This window comes from Clytia hemisphaerica, unplaced genomic scaffold (assembly GCF_902728285.1).
Source record: "Clytia hemisphaerica strain Z4C2 unplaced genomic scaffold, Clytia hemisphaerica genome assembly, whole genome shotgun sequence".
NCBI classification, from domain to species: Eukaryota; Metazoa; Cnidaria; class Hydrozoa; order Leptothecata; family Clytiidae; genus Clytia; species Clytia hemisphaerica.
Genome location: NW_027103918.1, coordinates 936,119 through 953,559, shown reverse-complemented (window position 1 = coordinate 953,559; position 17,441 = coordinate 936,119). Strand labels below are relative to the sequence as shown.

General features: G+C 36.0%; 2 protein-coding genes across 2 annotated transcripts; both read left to right on the top strand.

Annotated features, from left to right (window-relative positions):
* Nucleotides 1-1,593: 1,593 nt before the first annotated feature.
* LOC136809673 (uncharacterized) lies at nt 1,594-5,302 on the top strand. Its single transcript, XM_067066216.1, has 3 exons — nt 1,594-1,757; nt 2,168-3,121; nt 3,631-5,302. Exons 1-3 carry the CDS (start codon nt 1,594-1,596, stop codon nt 5,300-5,302), a joined length of 2,790 nt encoding a protein of 929 aa, XP_066922317.1.
* Nucleotides 5,303-13,377: 8,075 nt separating this feature from the next.
* On the top strand, nt 13,378-16,128 carry LOC136809638 (small ribosomal subunit protein uS2m-like). Its single transcript, XM_067066185.1, has 4 exons — nt 13,378-13,467; nt 14,057-14,167; nt 14,587-14,795; nt 15,303-16,128. The coding sequence occupies exons 1-4, from the start codon at nt 13,425-13,427 to the stop codon at nt 15,798-15,800; spliced, it is 861 nt and encodes a 286-aa protein (XP_066922286.1). The 5' UTR covers nt 13,378-13,424; the 3' UTR covers nt 15,801-16,128.
* The last annotated feature ends 1,313 nt before the right edge of the window (nt 16,129-17,441 follow it).

The following is a 17,441-nucleotide window of genomic DNA, read 5'->3' as shown; positions in this document are numbered from 1 at the left end:
AATTATTCAATAATTAACTTCTTTCAATTTCTCGGTCCCGTATCAATCACTTAACAACGCTTTCAACTTGGGGCGCAAATGGGCGATTCGCGTTTTAACGCGAACAATTTTCCGCCCTAACTTTAGAATGAAAATACGAAGAATAGACCTTGTTTTTCGTTTAGTGAACCAAAGATTGTATACAATACAACTGGCTTTCGTAGAACACAATGCTAAATGAATCTCCAATCACGGTCGCTTCATTATTTCTTATTCGGCATTTCAAAAAAGGGTCCAAAAATCAGAAGGTTTTCTTCTTCAATTTCCGAAGAACATGTTCCAAATCTTCGAAGTCATATTTTTCCGATAGCTTGATCGATCAGGGAACGGGATCTGAAAACAGAATAGAAAAAGACATCGTCAGTGAAGTATGAGAGGCGATTAAACAAATTATCCGGTACACCGGACATCGGAGAATGCCGCGGCAAAAATGTCCGGTGCAATTTTTTCACTTGCAAGTAAAACACACCGGACACTACACCGGACTTGTGTCCGGTGATTTTTCCAGTTTTTTTGAAACCGGACAAACAACACCGGAATGTCCGGTGAATCGGCAGGGTCGTCAAGTACCTGAGCAAAAAGACTATCTGAAACCTTCAAACATACATAACCTTATATGTAGGATCCAGAACTTGCTTCCAGAGAGATGCGCCATCTGTAATGAATCTTATTGTGTAAGGTTGGAGGATAATCCCCTTCTTCAATGCGTCATGTGTGGACAGGATGTTCATAGGCAATGTTTTCTTCTTCAACTCGGTGCTGTTGACCCAAATATGGACAGTGATAGTCTCTTGCAGTTAGCCACACTAGCGTCCCGCCAAAATGCGTATCAAAGATTAATGCTGCGAAAGCGCTATATCGTTTACTTGACTCTCAAGCAAAAAAATGCACCGCAAAACTTCTAAAGGGATTCATGAAAAAATAACCCGGCGCTTTTTAATGAAATCAACATTTTCAAAAACTTTGAGAAATTGCCTAAAATTTGAGCCATAGATGAAAAAATTTGAGCCAAGCCAACCTTGAAAACTAATTTGAAGATCAACTTCCCAAGAAAAAGATCTACGGGGGAGGCGGAACCCACCTAGATCCGCGCACTGCCGGATAGGCTATCTCCCGGAAATTTTGCCGGACCTCAAACAATGACCCATTTACATGTGCGTAATTGTTTTTACTTTAGCGTATAGACAAGGCCTTAAAAATCGAAGCGCTGTCTCGGGAATTGAATGACAAATTTTGGTTGGTTGATTTTGGCTGTTGCACGTTTTATTTTGTTTCCAACTTTCAAGTTTTAATTGATATTGTCTTGCGAACTTGATTCAGGTAACTCTCATCCTTGTTGTTGAAATGTATCCTGTAGATGACTGATGTTGTTTTTTCTGAAAGCTAGATTTCCTAGTGTGACTAACTGTCTTGTCTATCATTAATCCACATAACATCAAAAACCTCTACTACCTTTGTGATCACTGTGCTAATGAGAACCTCCCAAAGAGCGAAGCAGGAAAGAAGAAAAACAAAAGACAGAGAGACCTTAATAACCTTGTCAAGCCAATACCAATGGCAGGCAAACAAGACGAGGATGACAATATGAGTGATCCAATCCTGAGTGATAAAGACAACTCAGAGTCAAATGAGACAATTGAGAAAATAAGTGACAATTTGACGGACCAAAATCGACAGATATCCAAAACCTGTGCGCACTATGTAAAAGGAAAATGCAAGTACGGAATAAAGGGAAGAGACTGCAAGTTCGACCATCCAAAAGCATGTCGAAAATTCATGAAGCACGGAGCCAGAGCCAGTGTTGGCTGTCAAAAAGGTAGAAACTGTCTCTTTTTTCACCCAAAAATGTGCTTTGATTCACTGAGGAAAGGAGAATGTTTCAATAAGATGTGTCAGCTAACACATGTAAAAGGAACAAAAAGAAATGCCGAAACCTACCCACAGTCAGAGAGAGAGAGAATATCAAAACAAATGGGATGTCAAAGAAAATCAGTACCAAAATGATTTTAAGGAACAACACTATCAGCATGACAACAGGGAATATGGATCTCAAGTAACCCATCAAAGAAATAACCAGAATACAAACAAAGAAATGGATTTTTTAGCTATTTTTCAAAAATTCAAAAAGACTTAATGCTGGAGATCGATCAGAAAATATCCACACTGATGGACAAACAAGTGAGGAAGGAAATACCACTACAATACCAGTATCCTCAACGAATGATGTCCCCTCAGAACACCAACTGGGGAATAAACCCGTCAATGATCAACCCGTCTCGCTAAATTCATTTTCAATTTTAAACGTTCAAGGACTTAAACCACAAACAGTTCAATCAACAGTACCATATATCAAAGACAAGTTGATTGAGAATAACTTTTTATTTATGATTTTAACAGAAACTTGGCTCAAAGACCATAATGATGCTGAGTTACACATAGAAGGCTATGAAATATTTCGGTCCGACAGAAAAAGACCAAAGTCACGATTTGGAAGATGTAGTGGTGGTGTCGCTATATACATGAGAGAAGATATTTCATCACACTTCAAACAGACCGTTACACACTCAAATGGCGTTATCGAAGTCATATGTCTGAGTTCGACTACATTGGATATCCAAATATGGGGAATATACCGACAGCCAGACGACTCATCAAACGGAAATCCATCTAAGAATGAACAATTCAAACCAGTTATAGAGTTAATTAAATCAGAACTAGACAAAACTGAAGGAAAAACACCAGACATCTTCATAGCAGGTGATTTTAACCTGCCACACGCAAATTGGGACAGCAAGTGCTCAAACCCTGGGGCATCTACAGAGGAACAAAGAATGACTAGTGAAATATTCACTCTTATGAATGACCATAATCTGATTCAACACATTAGAGGGGCCACACACAAAGCAGGAAATACACTGGATTTAATGCTCACAAATAACCCTCTACTAATACACAGCTATGAATCAGCCCCATCACCAGATTACATATCCCATCACTCAATGATCAATGTTAAAATTCACTTTGATTTACACTCAAGTTTCCAAAAGGAGGATCCCTTTGTTGTACGTAATGTATTTGATCAGTACAATTTTCATTCAAAAACAATAAACTGGGTATCAATCAAGGAAAAAATGAAGGATAAATTGTGGACAGACCTTCATGATCAACCGACAGCTGACCAATTGTCAACAATCACAGACTGGACCATAGACATAATTAAGGAATATGTACCAAAACGAAAACCAAACACTAAAAAATTTCAGAAGATACCACGCGAGCGAAAGATTTTATTCAGAAAAAGAAAAAACATTTTTAGAAAATTTCCAAACCCATTGAAAAATGCAAAATCCAAACAAAAATTAATAGACATTGAAACTAAACTAAAGCTATCCTACGAATCAGAGAAGAAAAGCCAGGAAAGGAAGGCAACAGAATCAATAAAAAGCAATCCTAAATTTTTTTATGCATATGCAAAAAGCATAGTAAATCAAAATCCAAAGTTGGACCACTGCGTGACAAAAATAATTCTTTGATATATGATGCTGACCGTATTGCTAATATACTCCAAGACCAATACACATCGGTTTTCAGTGTACCATCAGAAAATGACGTCACTCATCCAACAATATGTCCAAACGTGCTAAAAGACATAGACTTTGACGAAAAAGATTTCATTGAAGCAATCTCAACATTGTCACCAAACTCTGCTCCAGGTCCTGATGGATTTCCTGCGATTTTGCTGAAAAATTGCAAAGAAGAACTTGCTAAGCCACTCGCAATATTCTGGAGGAACTGTCTGAACCATGGAGTAACAGAGGAGATTCACAAAAGAAATCATATCACACCAATATCAAAGGGTGGAGATCAAGGAGAGCCATCTAACTACAGGCCAGTATCACTTACGTCCCATCTCACCAAGGTGTTTGAAAAAATAGTTCGAAAGAAGATAGTCGAATTTATCAACAACAATGACTTGTTCAACCCAACACAGCATGGTTTCCGGGAAGGGCGATCATGCCTTAGTCAATTACTCAGCCACTATGACAGTATCCTATCAAAACTAGAAGAAGGATTGGATGTAGATGTTGTATATCTCGATTTTTCAAAAGCATTTGATAAAGTCGACCACAGGATACTGCTATCAAAACTGAAATCTATTGGAATAACAGACAAACTACTTAAATGGATTAAGTCATTTCTTCAAGACAGAAACCAAGTAGTATTTGTAGACGGTCACAAGTCGTACCAGGCAAAAATTCAATCAGGAGTACCTCAAGGATCGGTTCTTGGGCCATTATTCTTCATCATCATGATATCAGACATTGATGAAGGGACAACCAAAGCAGAACTTGCAAGTTTTGCTGATGACACACGAGTAAAGAAAGGAATCCAAAACATCATTGACCAGTTTCACCTACAAAACGACCTTAACAATGTTTATCAATGGTCGACCATAAACAAAATGATGTTAAATGGAAAAAAGTTCGAGCATCTCCATTATGGAAACGGACCAGCCACCAGTTATTTCACAGGTGAAGGAAAGATAATCCAAACCAAATCTTCAACAAGGGATCTTGGTGTTACCATGTCAGACGATGCGAAATTCAACCAACATATTCTAACCATTGTAGAAAAAGTACAGATACTCATTGGTTGGATTCTGAGAACATTCAGCTCAAGAGAACATGATGTCATGCTCACTCTTTGGAAGTCTTTAGTCATACCACACATCGACAACTGTTCTCAACTATGGTCACCCAATGAAGTTAATCTGATCCAGCAGATCGAAGATCTCCAAAAGTCATTCACAAGGAGGATTAAAAACCTACACAACCAAAACTATTGGGAAAGACTACAAACATTAAAACTGTTTTCACTGCAGAGAAGGCGTGAAAGATATATTATCATATACACTTGGTGTATTATTGAGAAGCTTGTCCCAAATCCTGGGACAATCACGTTCTATGCCAATCCCAGACAAGGAAGAAAATGTCACATACCACTAGTGAAAAGGGGGCCCTGGCAAAAAGTCATATACTCAAGTTTTAAAGTCCAAGGACCAAGGCTTTTCAACTCGCTGCCAAAACGTCTGAGGGATCTCACTGGGTGCAAGAAATTGAAATTCAAAACTGAGCTGGATAAATATCTGTTTACAGTTCCCGACGAGCCACTCGTGACTGGCTACACTATGATGAGACGAGCTGAAACAAACAGCATCATCAATATGAAAATTTACATCGGTCCTCACAGGATGGATGCGTAAAGATATTACGAAACAAGCTCAAGGTAACTCAAGGTAACTAGCACACCGGACGCACCGGACTCAAGTCCGGTGACCGGTGTTGAGATTGCCCTCATCCAACAACAACACCGGAATTTGCGTGACCAGTGTTCGTATATATGGTCTGGTACGTCGACAGGGTCGTCATCAGCGATCCCTGGTTGTACAACAAGAAAATCCCCGGAGTCTAGGGAATCGGCAGGGTCGTGTTGTGACGTACCGTAGAGTCGTTTAATATCGACATACGTCTTGCAATCTCGACATAGCTGTAGCTGATCTTCGAAATAAAAAATCAAACATAAACAAATACATACCAAAGTTATCAATCAATCACTAAACTGTTCTCCCTCTCTATCCACGTCACAGATTGTTAATACAATATGAGAAATGTGAACTGTTATTACTTACAGTTAGCCACACTAGCGTCCCGCCAAAATGCGTATCAAAGATTAATGCTGCGAAAGCGCTATATCGTTTGCTTGACGCTGAAGCAAAAAAATGCACCGCAAAACTTCTAAAGGGATTCATGAAAAAATAACCCGGCGCTTTTTAATGAAATTAACATTTTCAAAAACTTTGAGAAATTGCCTAAAATTTGAGCCATAGATGAAAAAATTTGAGCCAAGCCAACCTTGAAAAGGGCCAAATTGAAAAGTCCCGTTCCTGTCACGGAAGGAAATCAGAGCCTTTTTTGGTCTTTTTTTGAAAAATGGTAAAATGAATGAAAATAGTATTAGTCCTGAATTAAAGCCTTCATAGTACTACTACTTCCAAAGCAAAATAAATTTCATAAAAGTTTTTCCTCGTTGAATAATTGAACTTTGAAGGTTCTGTCACGGAAGGAACGCAGCGAAGACAAAAGTATGCTGATTCAGATTCCTGTGAATTTAAAGAGAATTTTAAAACCAAAATACCACCAGAAGAAACTTATGTCTATCTGCTTGTCATTGAAAAAAGAACTGAGTAAAAAAAATTAATTTCAATGGCTACAGGCCTTTGCAACTGAGAAAGGTCAGTGTCACGGAAGGACACCGTCACGGAAGGAAAAAATTCCTATTTTTCAAAATCAGCAATAGCGTAAGAAATGTTGACTGAAACTAGTGAAGTGACACATCATATCATGAATCATAGCCATTTTTACTATTCAGCTCATTTCAAAACCTTGGAACTGTATTTTTATTGTTCAATTATAATGGTGATAATAATTAGGAAATTTTACAGGAAAGATTATATTTTTTAAGCAAAAAAACGTAAAAACGCGACCTTGCAAGCCAGTGAGCTACTTCCAAAGGCTCTAATTAGCATATTTCCATGGTGCTGAAGCGATTTAGAGGATTTAGAACCAGCTAGGAACAGTAGTTTTGCCAGAAAACCGGTTTTTAGGCCTCAAGAGCCGCCTGGGCTTTACGCTGTAAGCTTACAGCGCTGTACTGGAGCCTTAGTTTTAAGCTTATTCTGAGCTCCATACAGGGCTGAGCTGGTTCCCAATGGTCACAAACCTTGAAGGACACTCCCCTGCAATGGACTAGACCCATTGAAGTCCAGCGAAGGGGGCAGAACCGACAAATTTTCACTAAAATAGCTTAAAAACGCTTAAAAAGCTCTATTTAAGCGTTTTTAAGTTTTTTTTAAGCAAAAAACGTAAAAACGCAACCTTGAAAGCAAGTGAGCTACTTCCAAAGGCTCTAATTAGCATATTTCCATGGTGCTGAAGCGATTTTGAGCGTTTAGAACCCGCTGGGAACAGTAGTTTTGCCAGAAAACAGGTTTTTAGGCCTCCAGAGCCGCCTGGGCCTACACTGTAAGCTTACAGCGCTGTACTGGAGCCTTAGTTAAGCTTATTCTGAGCTCCATACAGGGTTGAGCTGGTTCCCAATGGTTCTAAACCTTGTAGGACACTCTCCTGCAATAAATTAGACCCATTGAAGTCCAAGATTTCTAAAAATAACAAGATATTTTTAATCCGTCACGGAGGGACAAGGTGAAAGTGTCACGGAAGGACAATAATTTCAGACCTTGTAAGTGAATATGAAGGAGGTTGCTTTGGAATGTAATTTCATTTTTTGTTAGGGGGTACCAATAGTTAGAACTTGCAATAATATCAAGAATAGTGGACTTGCACAAAACTGGTGAAAAAAACTTTTTGTCTTGAAATTGTCACGGAAGGAATTCGATATTTGAAAAAAGTTTCTGCTTGCAGTACTTTTTTGTTGTTCGACTTATTTCAAAATGAATAAACCTATTAAACTAACTAGGGTATGTACTTGTTTTAAAACAACATTTCATTTTTGATTAATCATTTTATTATTCAAAAGAAGGTCCATTATATTTTAACACTTGTCCTTCCGTGACAAACCTCACTAGTTGTGTCTCGATAAAATCACCTACTTACAGAGTCTAAAAGTGCGCCTCGGTTGATTTAAAAGTTGAAATTGGAAAATTTAAGGGTTATTTAAATAAAAAATCACAGTTACTTATTTTGTTTGTAAGATTTTTGATTTTGTGTTTTGGTTGACGACTTTTCAATTTGGCCCAAAACTAATTTGAAGATCAACTTACCAAGAAAAAGATCTACGGGGGAGGCGGAACCCACCTAGATCCGCGCACTGCCGGATAGGCTATCTCCCGGAAATTTTGCCGGACCTCAAACAATGACCCATTTACATGTGCGTAATTGTTTTTACTTTAGCGTATAAACAAGGCCTTAAAAATCGAAGCGCTGTCTCGGGAATTGAATGACAAATTTTGGTTGGTTGATTTTGGCTGCTGCACGTTTTATTTTGTTTCCAACTTTCAAGTTTTAATTAATATTGTCTTGCAAACTTGATTCAGATAACCCTCATCCTTGTTGTTGAAATGTATCCTGTAGATGATTGATGTAGTTTTTTCTGAAAGCTAGATTTCCTAGTGTGACTAACTGACTTATATTTGAAAAGAACACTTTAACGATGTAGTAATCACTAAAAAACTAATTAGCATACTTTCAACGAAGATGCTCAAATCACACAACATTTTACACGCGAGGAATTTTTTAGTAGACCTTTTTACCGTGAACCGAAAATAATTAAAAGGACCCGGTTTCCTTATGAATTCAAAAAGGGACCAGGTGTGCTAGGTGCGGCGCCTAGAATTTTAACGCGGCCTCCTAGCGCCTAGAGCGTGTGCTTGCAATAAATAAAAAGGAAATGGAAACCAGGTCGACTAAGCGCGCGAATTATTTTTATCGCGTGACTTGAAGCGTAATAAAGTTGTAAAATTTTAATGATGGACACGAGAAAGTTACGAGGAAGTTTGCATGCGTTTCGTGTGTTGTGTAGAACTGCTTATAATTTGGCTGTTTTTTTAATAACGGATTGCAATGTTTACTGAACTTCTAGTTTGATGAATGAACTTGTTCGATAAGAATGATACCAAGAATTTCATTCAAGGTTTGTTTTGATTATTTTACGGATCCGGTGTCGAGATTGCAAGACGTATGTCGAGATTAGACGACTCTACGGTATAGGTTTTGTAATCGGCAAGTACAAAACGCCTACTACCTACTACTTAATACTTACTACCTACTACTTACTACTTACTACCTACTCAGTTTGTATACTTTACAGACCAGAACTCTCCTTCGCTTGTTCGAAATCTCTATTCTAAAAAAATTGGTTTTGTAATATCTGAATGCTAACACACAAGTCTTTGCTTTATATTTACTTGAAAAAAGTGTTATCTAAAAGAATATTTAGCATATTTACGTAGTGAGTAAATATTCTCTTCGCCTCATATAAGTATACTGAAGTATAAATAAAAGGCCATTATCTTGATTTTTTCTTTTTCCTAAACTTACTCTCTCTTATGACTCTTATTATAAGAACTTTCCTTTTTTCTAGACATAAATGTCTAAAAAAGGCTCTGTAATATAAATAGGGGGTCAATCTATCTCTATCCTATTGTATGATCTGCATCATATCAAATGGTGCCAAAATATTTCTTGGAATTGGTTTGCGAAGCTTTTAATATTCAATAACTGTGTCAATATTTTTATCAAAAATTTCATTTCGTCAATACTTTGACATGGTCAAATTGACACCTCTAAAACAGCTCTTTGTAGTATTTTCCTACTGAAAATTTCTACCTTGCGATACTGAAAGCATCTTATTGAGCACAATAAGAATTTTTGCTACATTAAATGAAGTCTACAAAGGTCATATTTTACGACCCTGTCAATAGTTTGGTTCAAAAGGGTCATTTTGTCAATAAATGTCAAAGACATGTCAAAGGATTTTCAGCAAGTACCCAGGGAAACACAGGGCTCTACTTACATGTTTTTTTATAAGCATAACGCTTATAAGCATATGAAGGCTCAGATTTGCAGATTTCCTAAGCATAACATAACATAAGCATATACGCTAGCCTGAAATATTTTTCAAGTAGTCAATCTCTTTCTATTCAAAAAGGTTTGCAAGTGGTCAAGTAAAAAAAGACATTTCACGGCTAGCCACATTCCACTGCTCAAAAATTTAAATGCTTTTTGAATCGAATATTAACAAAATTTTTAAGATTTTATTAAAAAATTTGGTTGGGTGAATCGTGAATCAGAAGCATAATAATTCTTAAGCATATAAAAAGCATATTCATAATAAAAGCATATATGTCTGGATGCTTTGAAAGCTTAAGCATACTCGAGCCTGACCAAGGGGCATACACTTGCTTATAAAAAAACATGTACTTAAAGTATTTTAACTTTTTAGATTGATCGATTCCTATAAATAAAACTGACATGAATAAGTAAGTGTGCGAAGGAAATATTTTTCTCTTCTCCGAAGAAGTGCGTCTGTAAACTTTATAGAAAAAGCGCGGGAAAAAGTCATAAACAAAATAAAAGAGAGAAAATATTTTGAAGTCTTCAAAGTACGATAAAAGAAGAAGTTTTAACTTTTTTACCACCAAAGTTTCAGATTTTGCTAATTTTAACATGCTGAATATTTTAAAGGTAATTTCGAGCCGTTTTGAGCTATTTTACAGTAGGTAGTAAGTAGTAGGTAGTAAGTATTAAGTAGTAGGTAGTAGGCGTTTTGTACTTGCCGGTTTTGTAATCAATTTTCACAGTTTCTTGATTATTTTATAAACCTTTTAGTAGGAGAACGTGTCATTCAATAAGGAATTTTATAACAATTCATCATGGCAGATTAAAAAGACAATTATATACCTATATATATACATTTTTGCATTTATGGGGAAAAATGAAATTTTCAGAAGATGCTTTATTATATTCGATACCCTAAGTTGGTCTAATATCGACATCGCTCGTCTAATTCCGACACCCTTCTTTAGAGAAAGGAATAATATGAAAGCTTGAATCACTGATTGAAAAAGGATTATTCCTCTCTGACCACTAAGCAAAGAATAACAGTTTCAACCTTTCTATAAATTTCAGCTGATAAAAAGGGTGTCAGAATTAAAGGAGGGGTGTTGACATTAGACCAAGTTAGGGTATGAGGATTCCCATTTCCGTAAAATCGCGATTTCCCATGGTTGCGAAATGGTCTATGGGTAATTCCTTTGTTCTTTTGCTATTTTTTTTCTATTTTCTTTTTCTCTTGCGCTGACTGTGATTTTGTCTGGTTGACATAACGAGGCTAAAGTACGCTGAAAAGATTGTAAACAAAAAAAATGGCGGAATCAGAAAAGTTTCTAAACGAATTTCTCTAGAATTTGCTAGCACTTCTGTTTTTTATTCAAAATTACCTAAATCGAGATAAAAAGTGCAGTGAAAGACCTGGGTATCCTACTCTCAAACAACCTGTCATATGAAATGCACATTCAAACGATCACTGACAGAGTCAAAGGTATAAGTGCCTGGATATACAGAACCTTCAAGTCCAGAGATAATTCAGTAATGATCACTCTTTGGAAGATATTGGTACTTCAACATCTGGAATACTGCTCCTAGCTATGGTCTCCTACAAAGCGATCCCTGATGCAAGAACTGGAGTATCTGCAAAAATCCTTTATAAAAGGGATCCAACTTCCACACAATTTAAATTATTGGGAGAAGCTCAAACACCTCAATATGTACAGTCTCGAGAGAAGACGCAAAAGATACCAAATTATATATACACGGTGTATAATCGAATAACTGGTGCCAAATTTTAACTATGGTGAAGGGGAAGGCGGTATTTATTCATATACAAACCAACGCCTGGGAAGAAAATGCCACCTCAAACCAGTGAATACAATGAAAAAGAACATTTGGAAGAGCTGCCTTTCAGACACCGGCCCAAGACTATTCAATGTGTTACCAAGAAAAATACGTGACATGACCAAATGTTCAAAAAATTCCTTCAAAAAACAGCTTGATCAATTTCTCCAAGATGTTCCCGACCAGCCACTGCTCCCTGCCTATCTCCCTTACAGGATGGCTGACTCGAATTCAATTGTTGAAATGGTCAAACACCGGACCCCACGGGTTGAGTGAGCAGAGAATTTGCTGAAACACATCAAAGGTAATCAAAGGTAAACAAATGTAAACAAACTGTTAACCCTTCCATGGACGAAAATTTCATAAATCGCCAAAATAAAAAAAATTCCGACCCACCGACCCACCTCCAAAATCTAGGGTCGGTTGACGGCAAACCAACAATTTTTTAAGACCAGCCCAAAGATATATAATGAATTTGCTTTCACTGATGCCTATTGACAGTTTTAGTGGAAGTACTTCAATTTTTTTACAAAAGCATCTTTAGCCTCGTTAAGTCAACCAGATAAAATCACAGTCTAGCGCAAGAAGAAGAATCTTCCGACCGTAAAAGAATCTTCCGACCGAGCAGGACCAAGCTGAAATTCCAAAGTCCCCAAAAAGGAATCTTCGGACCATTTATGATTGTAAGAAAAATCTTCCAACCATGTAAAAAAAATATTGAAAGAATCTTCCGACCGTAGACCATGGTCCGAGGATTGCTAAAGTTTCAAAAATAAAGAAAAAATTCAAAATGTACCGTGCAGTCGGGTAACTTGCATTTAAGTGGAAGGAAACTTGCATAGCCATCAAATGACCAATCAAAGCAGCAAAATTTCAAAATAAATGAACTACACAGTTCTGCTCACAGCTCTACTCTACCATTTTTGTTGTGATTTAACTTTTTAATGACCAGCCAGGTCATTCATTTGAGGGCTATGCATGTTAGCCTCCACTGATGCAAGTTACCTGTCTTCACGGTATGTGACCAAATTTCTTGAAATTAGGTATTTTATGAAAGTAGCTATAGAGATTGTAAAAAAGTGTATTACAATATAGAATTAAGTTTGGTGGTTAAGAGAGCCCAAAACCCAACTTTGCAGGTTTTGAGGGGTATCCTGGTACCAGGTGATAAAATTTTACCCATCATTATAAAAACCATACTTGCTGAACTTTGTCTGCCAAGTGAAAATTTAAAAACCTCTTCAGCGAGTTCAAAATCAACTCACAGATAGGGTGCATATTGCAAAGTACATTAATTTAAAATGTTTTGGCTTATTGCATTTTGCTCTGCCTATAGCTGTGCCTAAGTTTTCTTTGAGGCCAAAATATCCACCAGACATATATACAATTTTTTGCATACCACCATACCCCATTTTGGATAAGTTGTATTTAACACCCATGTACTAAATTTTTTTGGGACATTTTAACACAGACCACCCTATTTTTGTCTTCTCCTGGCCATGTTTCTCAAAAGTGCTGACTTTTGCAACATAATACTAATTTTTTGCACAAATTGATACTTTTAAAAGATGTTACTTTATTTGTTAATTTGTTATGAATGAAAATAATAAAGAAATTTTACTGAATGCAAAAATAATATAACTTAGAAAATCTTCAAATATTTTATTACCAGTGTACTAAAGAATTTCTCATATTTTTGTCTAGATGCCTTTTTTGTATTTCAGAAAAATAATTTTAGAACCAGTTTTTGGGTACATATCAGCACGTCACTAAATAACATAAAGTGAGATTTTATACCGACCCTCTCCCCTTGTATGCTACAGTATTATTTATAACCATTCGATAGTTTTTTCACCCATTTACAACATCTATTTACATCTTTACAATTGAATTAGGAAAAAAATCATTTAAAAAATGGCTTTTCATTTTGGCAAGCAAGTCTTAAATGTATTCAAAGGTAAGTGAATGTTTCAAATTTTGCAAAAATTTTCAGGTGCTATGCTCTCATGATATTATTCAATTGAGGTCGCTTTTAAAATTATTTGGACACTTTATTTTCTTAAAAATTTCTCAGCGCTTATTTATGCTATATCAAAAAGTTTTACACCAGTGAAAGATATTTTCGAAGAGAATAATCTATATACTGTAAGATTAGATTTCTGTAAAATTGAAAGATGAAAAAGAAATAATTTGTAAAATGTAAATTCTTTGCACTGATTCAAAGATCATGACATGAAATAATGTGTTCAGACACTTTATTTCTTCTTCATTTTTTACAATTTTACAAAAATCTCTTAGATTATTCTCCCCAAAAATATCTTTCCAACAATGTATATCTTTTTGATATTGCATAAATTTAAATAGGCCCTTAGAAACTATTTATATACTTATGAGACTCACTTTGAAAACTCTAATCTCATTTTAGCAAGATTTGTTGTTTCTCTGTAACAAATAGTAAAGATATCAGACCATAAAATGTAAAATACTCAAATGATAAAAAACGAAAACGACCATCACCCAAAGTACATTTGTTATCTTTTCCCTAGGCGTTCATTCTTCTCAACCACTTCTGAAGCATACTAAGCAAATATTCTTGAAGAACAATCTCCGTTTAGCCAGCTCATCAAGCAAGCTGTTCACTAGTGAAACTAATACAGGTAATTTTTAACCAAAGCATACCACTTTGGTTATTTATTTAAAATAGCTGGTGTGAATAATTGTATGCGTCTAATGAGGGCAAAATATGAAGTTAGATTCGATCTTTATTTTCGTGATTAGGATCTAGCCCCAAACAATTAAACGCTTTAGTCCTAAAGAAGGCAAACCTTTATTTTAAATTCAATACTCTCCTGACTCAAGAAATTTAATTTTAGAAGTGGTATAATAAGGTAAAGGCTTGGATTTTTTTAGCAATTTCAATGTGGGATTTTTCAAAAAATTGTCAAATATTTAAAATGTCCAATGAATCTTAGTCTTTGCGCCTCAATGCCAACTTTTCCATTGATTTTCAAATTCAATATTTTAAGATATATCAAATATATTTGTTTTCATCGCGTTTTATATCATTAATTGCCAGATGAGACTTCTGCTGTGTCATTGAACCCCATGGACCACGACGATTATTTTAACGTCAAATCTCTAGTTGATATGAAGGAGATGTTCGACGCAAGAGTCCATTTGGGCCACCATGAAGGAACATGGTATCCACTGACGCGCCCTTATATTCATGGAATGAGGAGTACTCAGTATATTATTGATTTGGAAAAGTCTGTCGAATGTCTACAGGTGAGTTATTTTTCTCCAATTTGGACAGTTGATCTAAAGAAAAGACATTTTTTAGCAAACCCGGCCCTTTGAAAGAATAGAATTCACACCCACTGGCCATCCCAGTGGAAATCTTTTCTGAAAATATCCATTATTTTCACGTAAAAATACCTTTACCCCACTAGTATCTTATTGCAAAAATTGTCCCAATTCAAGATAACCACCCTCTAAGATGTCAATACCCAGAGTTCTGTAGAGTCAGTTATTGAAGTATTTAATATCTCAGGAACCTCTGTTTTTTGTTAAGGAATTTTTTGAACTGAATTTCATTTTTCTTAGGATGGTTCTCGGTGAATTTTTTTTTGATAACAGTAACAATTCTGCAATCAATTTTATTGGTCGTATGATTACTGATTGTTCAGTGTCATTTTTATTTGTAGACTTCTATTTTTACATAGGCTCAACCAAGGACTCTTTCATTTGTGTGTAGAACTTGTTTTAGCGTATCCCTTTCTCCTTTTTTTCCAGTGCGCATTGAACGTGTTAAGTCACATCGTTTACCAAAAGGGAATCGTTCTTTTCATCACAACGAATCCACGGTTCGATCACTTGATTCAAAAGACCGCGCGGAACAGTGGTGAATATTTCATCACTCGCGCATGGCACAAAGGATTATTCAACAACGCATCTACCATGTTAGGGACGGATCGATTACCTGATCTAATAATCTCTTTTAATAACTCACGCTTCGAACGTGTCCGAGAAGCGATTACGGAAGCGGCCATGTGTAATATTCCGGTGATCGGCCTTATTGATACGGACTGTGATCCCCGGTTAGTCACTTATCCGGTACCTGGTAACGATGACACGCTCGACTCAATGGAATATTTTTGTACTATCTTTGAGAAAACTATTTTGAACGCTAAGCAGAGATTAGCCAAGGATGAAGGTGTTGAACAAGACACCTCTGTTGATATAACGAACGATGAAAGTGAACCACGTGAACGACACGAAGCTCGATCCTAAGACTCGCTGAAGTGGATTATTCTGGAAATAGTGTATTCGAAAAGTGATCTTTAAAGCTCAATTAGGAACTCAAAATGTTTCGAAGGTTGACAAAAACTCCATACAGTACTATGTCTCCCCGTCAAAGCACAAACTTACCTGAACAAAAGTGCTTAATAATTCAGTTTGAATAACGTGGATTTTTGAATTCAGTTTCAAACAGCATGGTGTAGAAATACTGTATGCTTTTCGATAAATTTTCATTCAGTGTTTTTGAAATTATTTTTGTAAACAATCTAAAGATAGAAATTGATGATATCTAGATAAGATAAGTAAAGCTCTCTCTAAAGATATGGTTATTACCCGAGTTAAATTTTGTTGGAAATATTCGAGTTATGTTTGTGGGGGCCTTTTGTTTTAAAGGGACATAACAGTACTTTCCGAAATTTGTAAACAAACTGTATGCAGCGGATACAAAATCAAAACAAATGTCACATGTCAAAATAAAAAATGAAACCAAATATGGCTAATTTTGATTGTTCAATTGTTTTACAAGTTTGTTTTGGACACGTGACTTTATTTGTTCTCTTTAATGACACGTGGTTAGCGCAATGTTTACATTTTACTACTTTTATGTCCCTTTAAATGTTTAGGAAATACATCATAGTATGGGCCTGAAATTTCCGATTATTTTTTATGCGCCACTTTGTTTTCAGGTATATTATGCTCTTTAACTTATGACTTTTAGCTTTCGGCACAATAAAGCTGCCAGGTTTTCTTTCTTTTACTTCATCTTCATTCATTTTCGAACTATTTTGAAAGGAATTACCCCCTCCCCGCATACACACCATGCTAAATAGGGAGGGTTTCGACCCTTTATTCGCGACAACCTTAAAAACATTTAATGCCAGGAATTTTGACAAGAATAACCCTAAGAAAATAAAATAAATTTCATATGAAAAAAGACTGATTTCTACATTAGCAAGTCAAGGTATACCCGCATAGCTACCAATAAGCACTTGAGCTGAGCTTGTTTCAACGCACGAGGGGTCATCCCCCTCAGGCAAATTAAAGCAAGTACAAAAATATTCCAAATTTACCGTAATTTTTTCGCACTGTTAGCACCTATCAAAACATGTCGACTTGTACCTCTTTTGCCTACGTCAGCATTTTATTGCAAAATTTCTTCAATTGTTGACTTTAGCTGATGTCAGCAAATTTCAAAGAAATTCTTTTTTCACAAAATGCTCCTTTTAATGTTTTGCAGCTTTGGATTTCATGCTCCTAACAATCTTAACTTTTTCTCCTTTTCAGTACACAAAATTCCAAACATTTAACATTTAACATTTCATGTTTATACCATAAGCCAAACTGGAGTTATTCAAAAAACAAGTTTTGCTGACGTCAGCATTTTTTGGTTTTTGTCTAATATCTTTTTTTGGGTGAAAAAATTAATTATGGCACAGCTATTCCAGTGATCTACACTCCAATTAAAAATAAATAGGCTTCTTTCGATGTATGAAGTGATATGCTATGACAAGTGGAAACGGTGATAAAAAATTAAGATAAATTTGGACGTGCCATAATTTGCCTGAGATCTCCTTTCAGCTGAAAAAAATAATTACGCTACAACCACTTCCGTAATTAATCTACATGTCAATA

Coding starts and splice junctions, on each gene's coding strand:
- LOC136809638 (XM_067066185.1), top strand. CDS start 13,425: ATGGCTTTTCATTTTGGCAAGCAAGTCTTAAATGTATTCAAAG. Junction 13,468..14,056: donor AGTCTTAAATGTATTCAAAG/GTAAGTGAATGT, acceptor TCTTTTCCCTAG/GCGTTCATTCTTCTCAACCA. Junction 14,796..15,302: donor AGTCTGTCGAATGTCTACAG/GTGAGTTATTTT, acceptor CTTTTTTTCCAG/TGCGCATTGAACGTGTTAAG.
- LOC136809673 (XM_067066216.1), top strand. CDS start 1,594: ATGGCAGGCAAACAAGACGAGGATGACAATATGAGTGATCCAATCCTG. Junction 1,758..2,167: donor TATGTAAAAGGAAAATGCAA/GTACGGAATAAA, acceptor AAATTCAAAAAG/ACTTAATGCTGGAGATCGAT. Junction 3,122..3,630: donor GTACGTAATGTATTTGATCA/GTACAATTTTCA, acceptor ATCGGTTTTCAG/TGTACCATCAGAAAATGACG.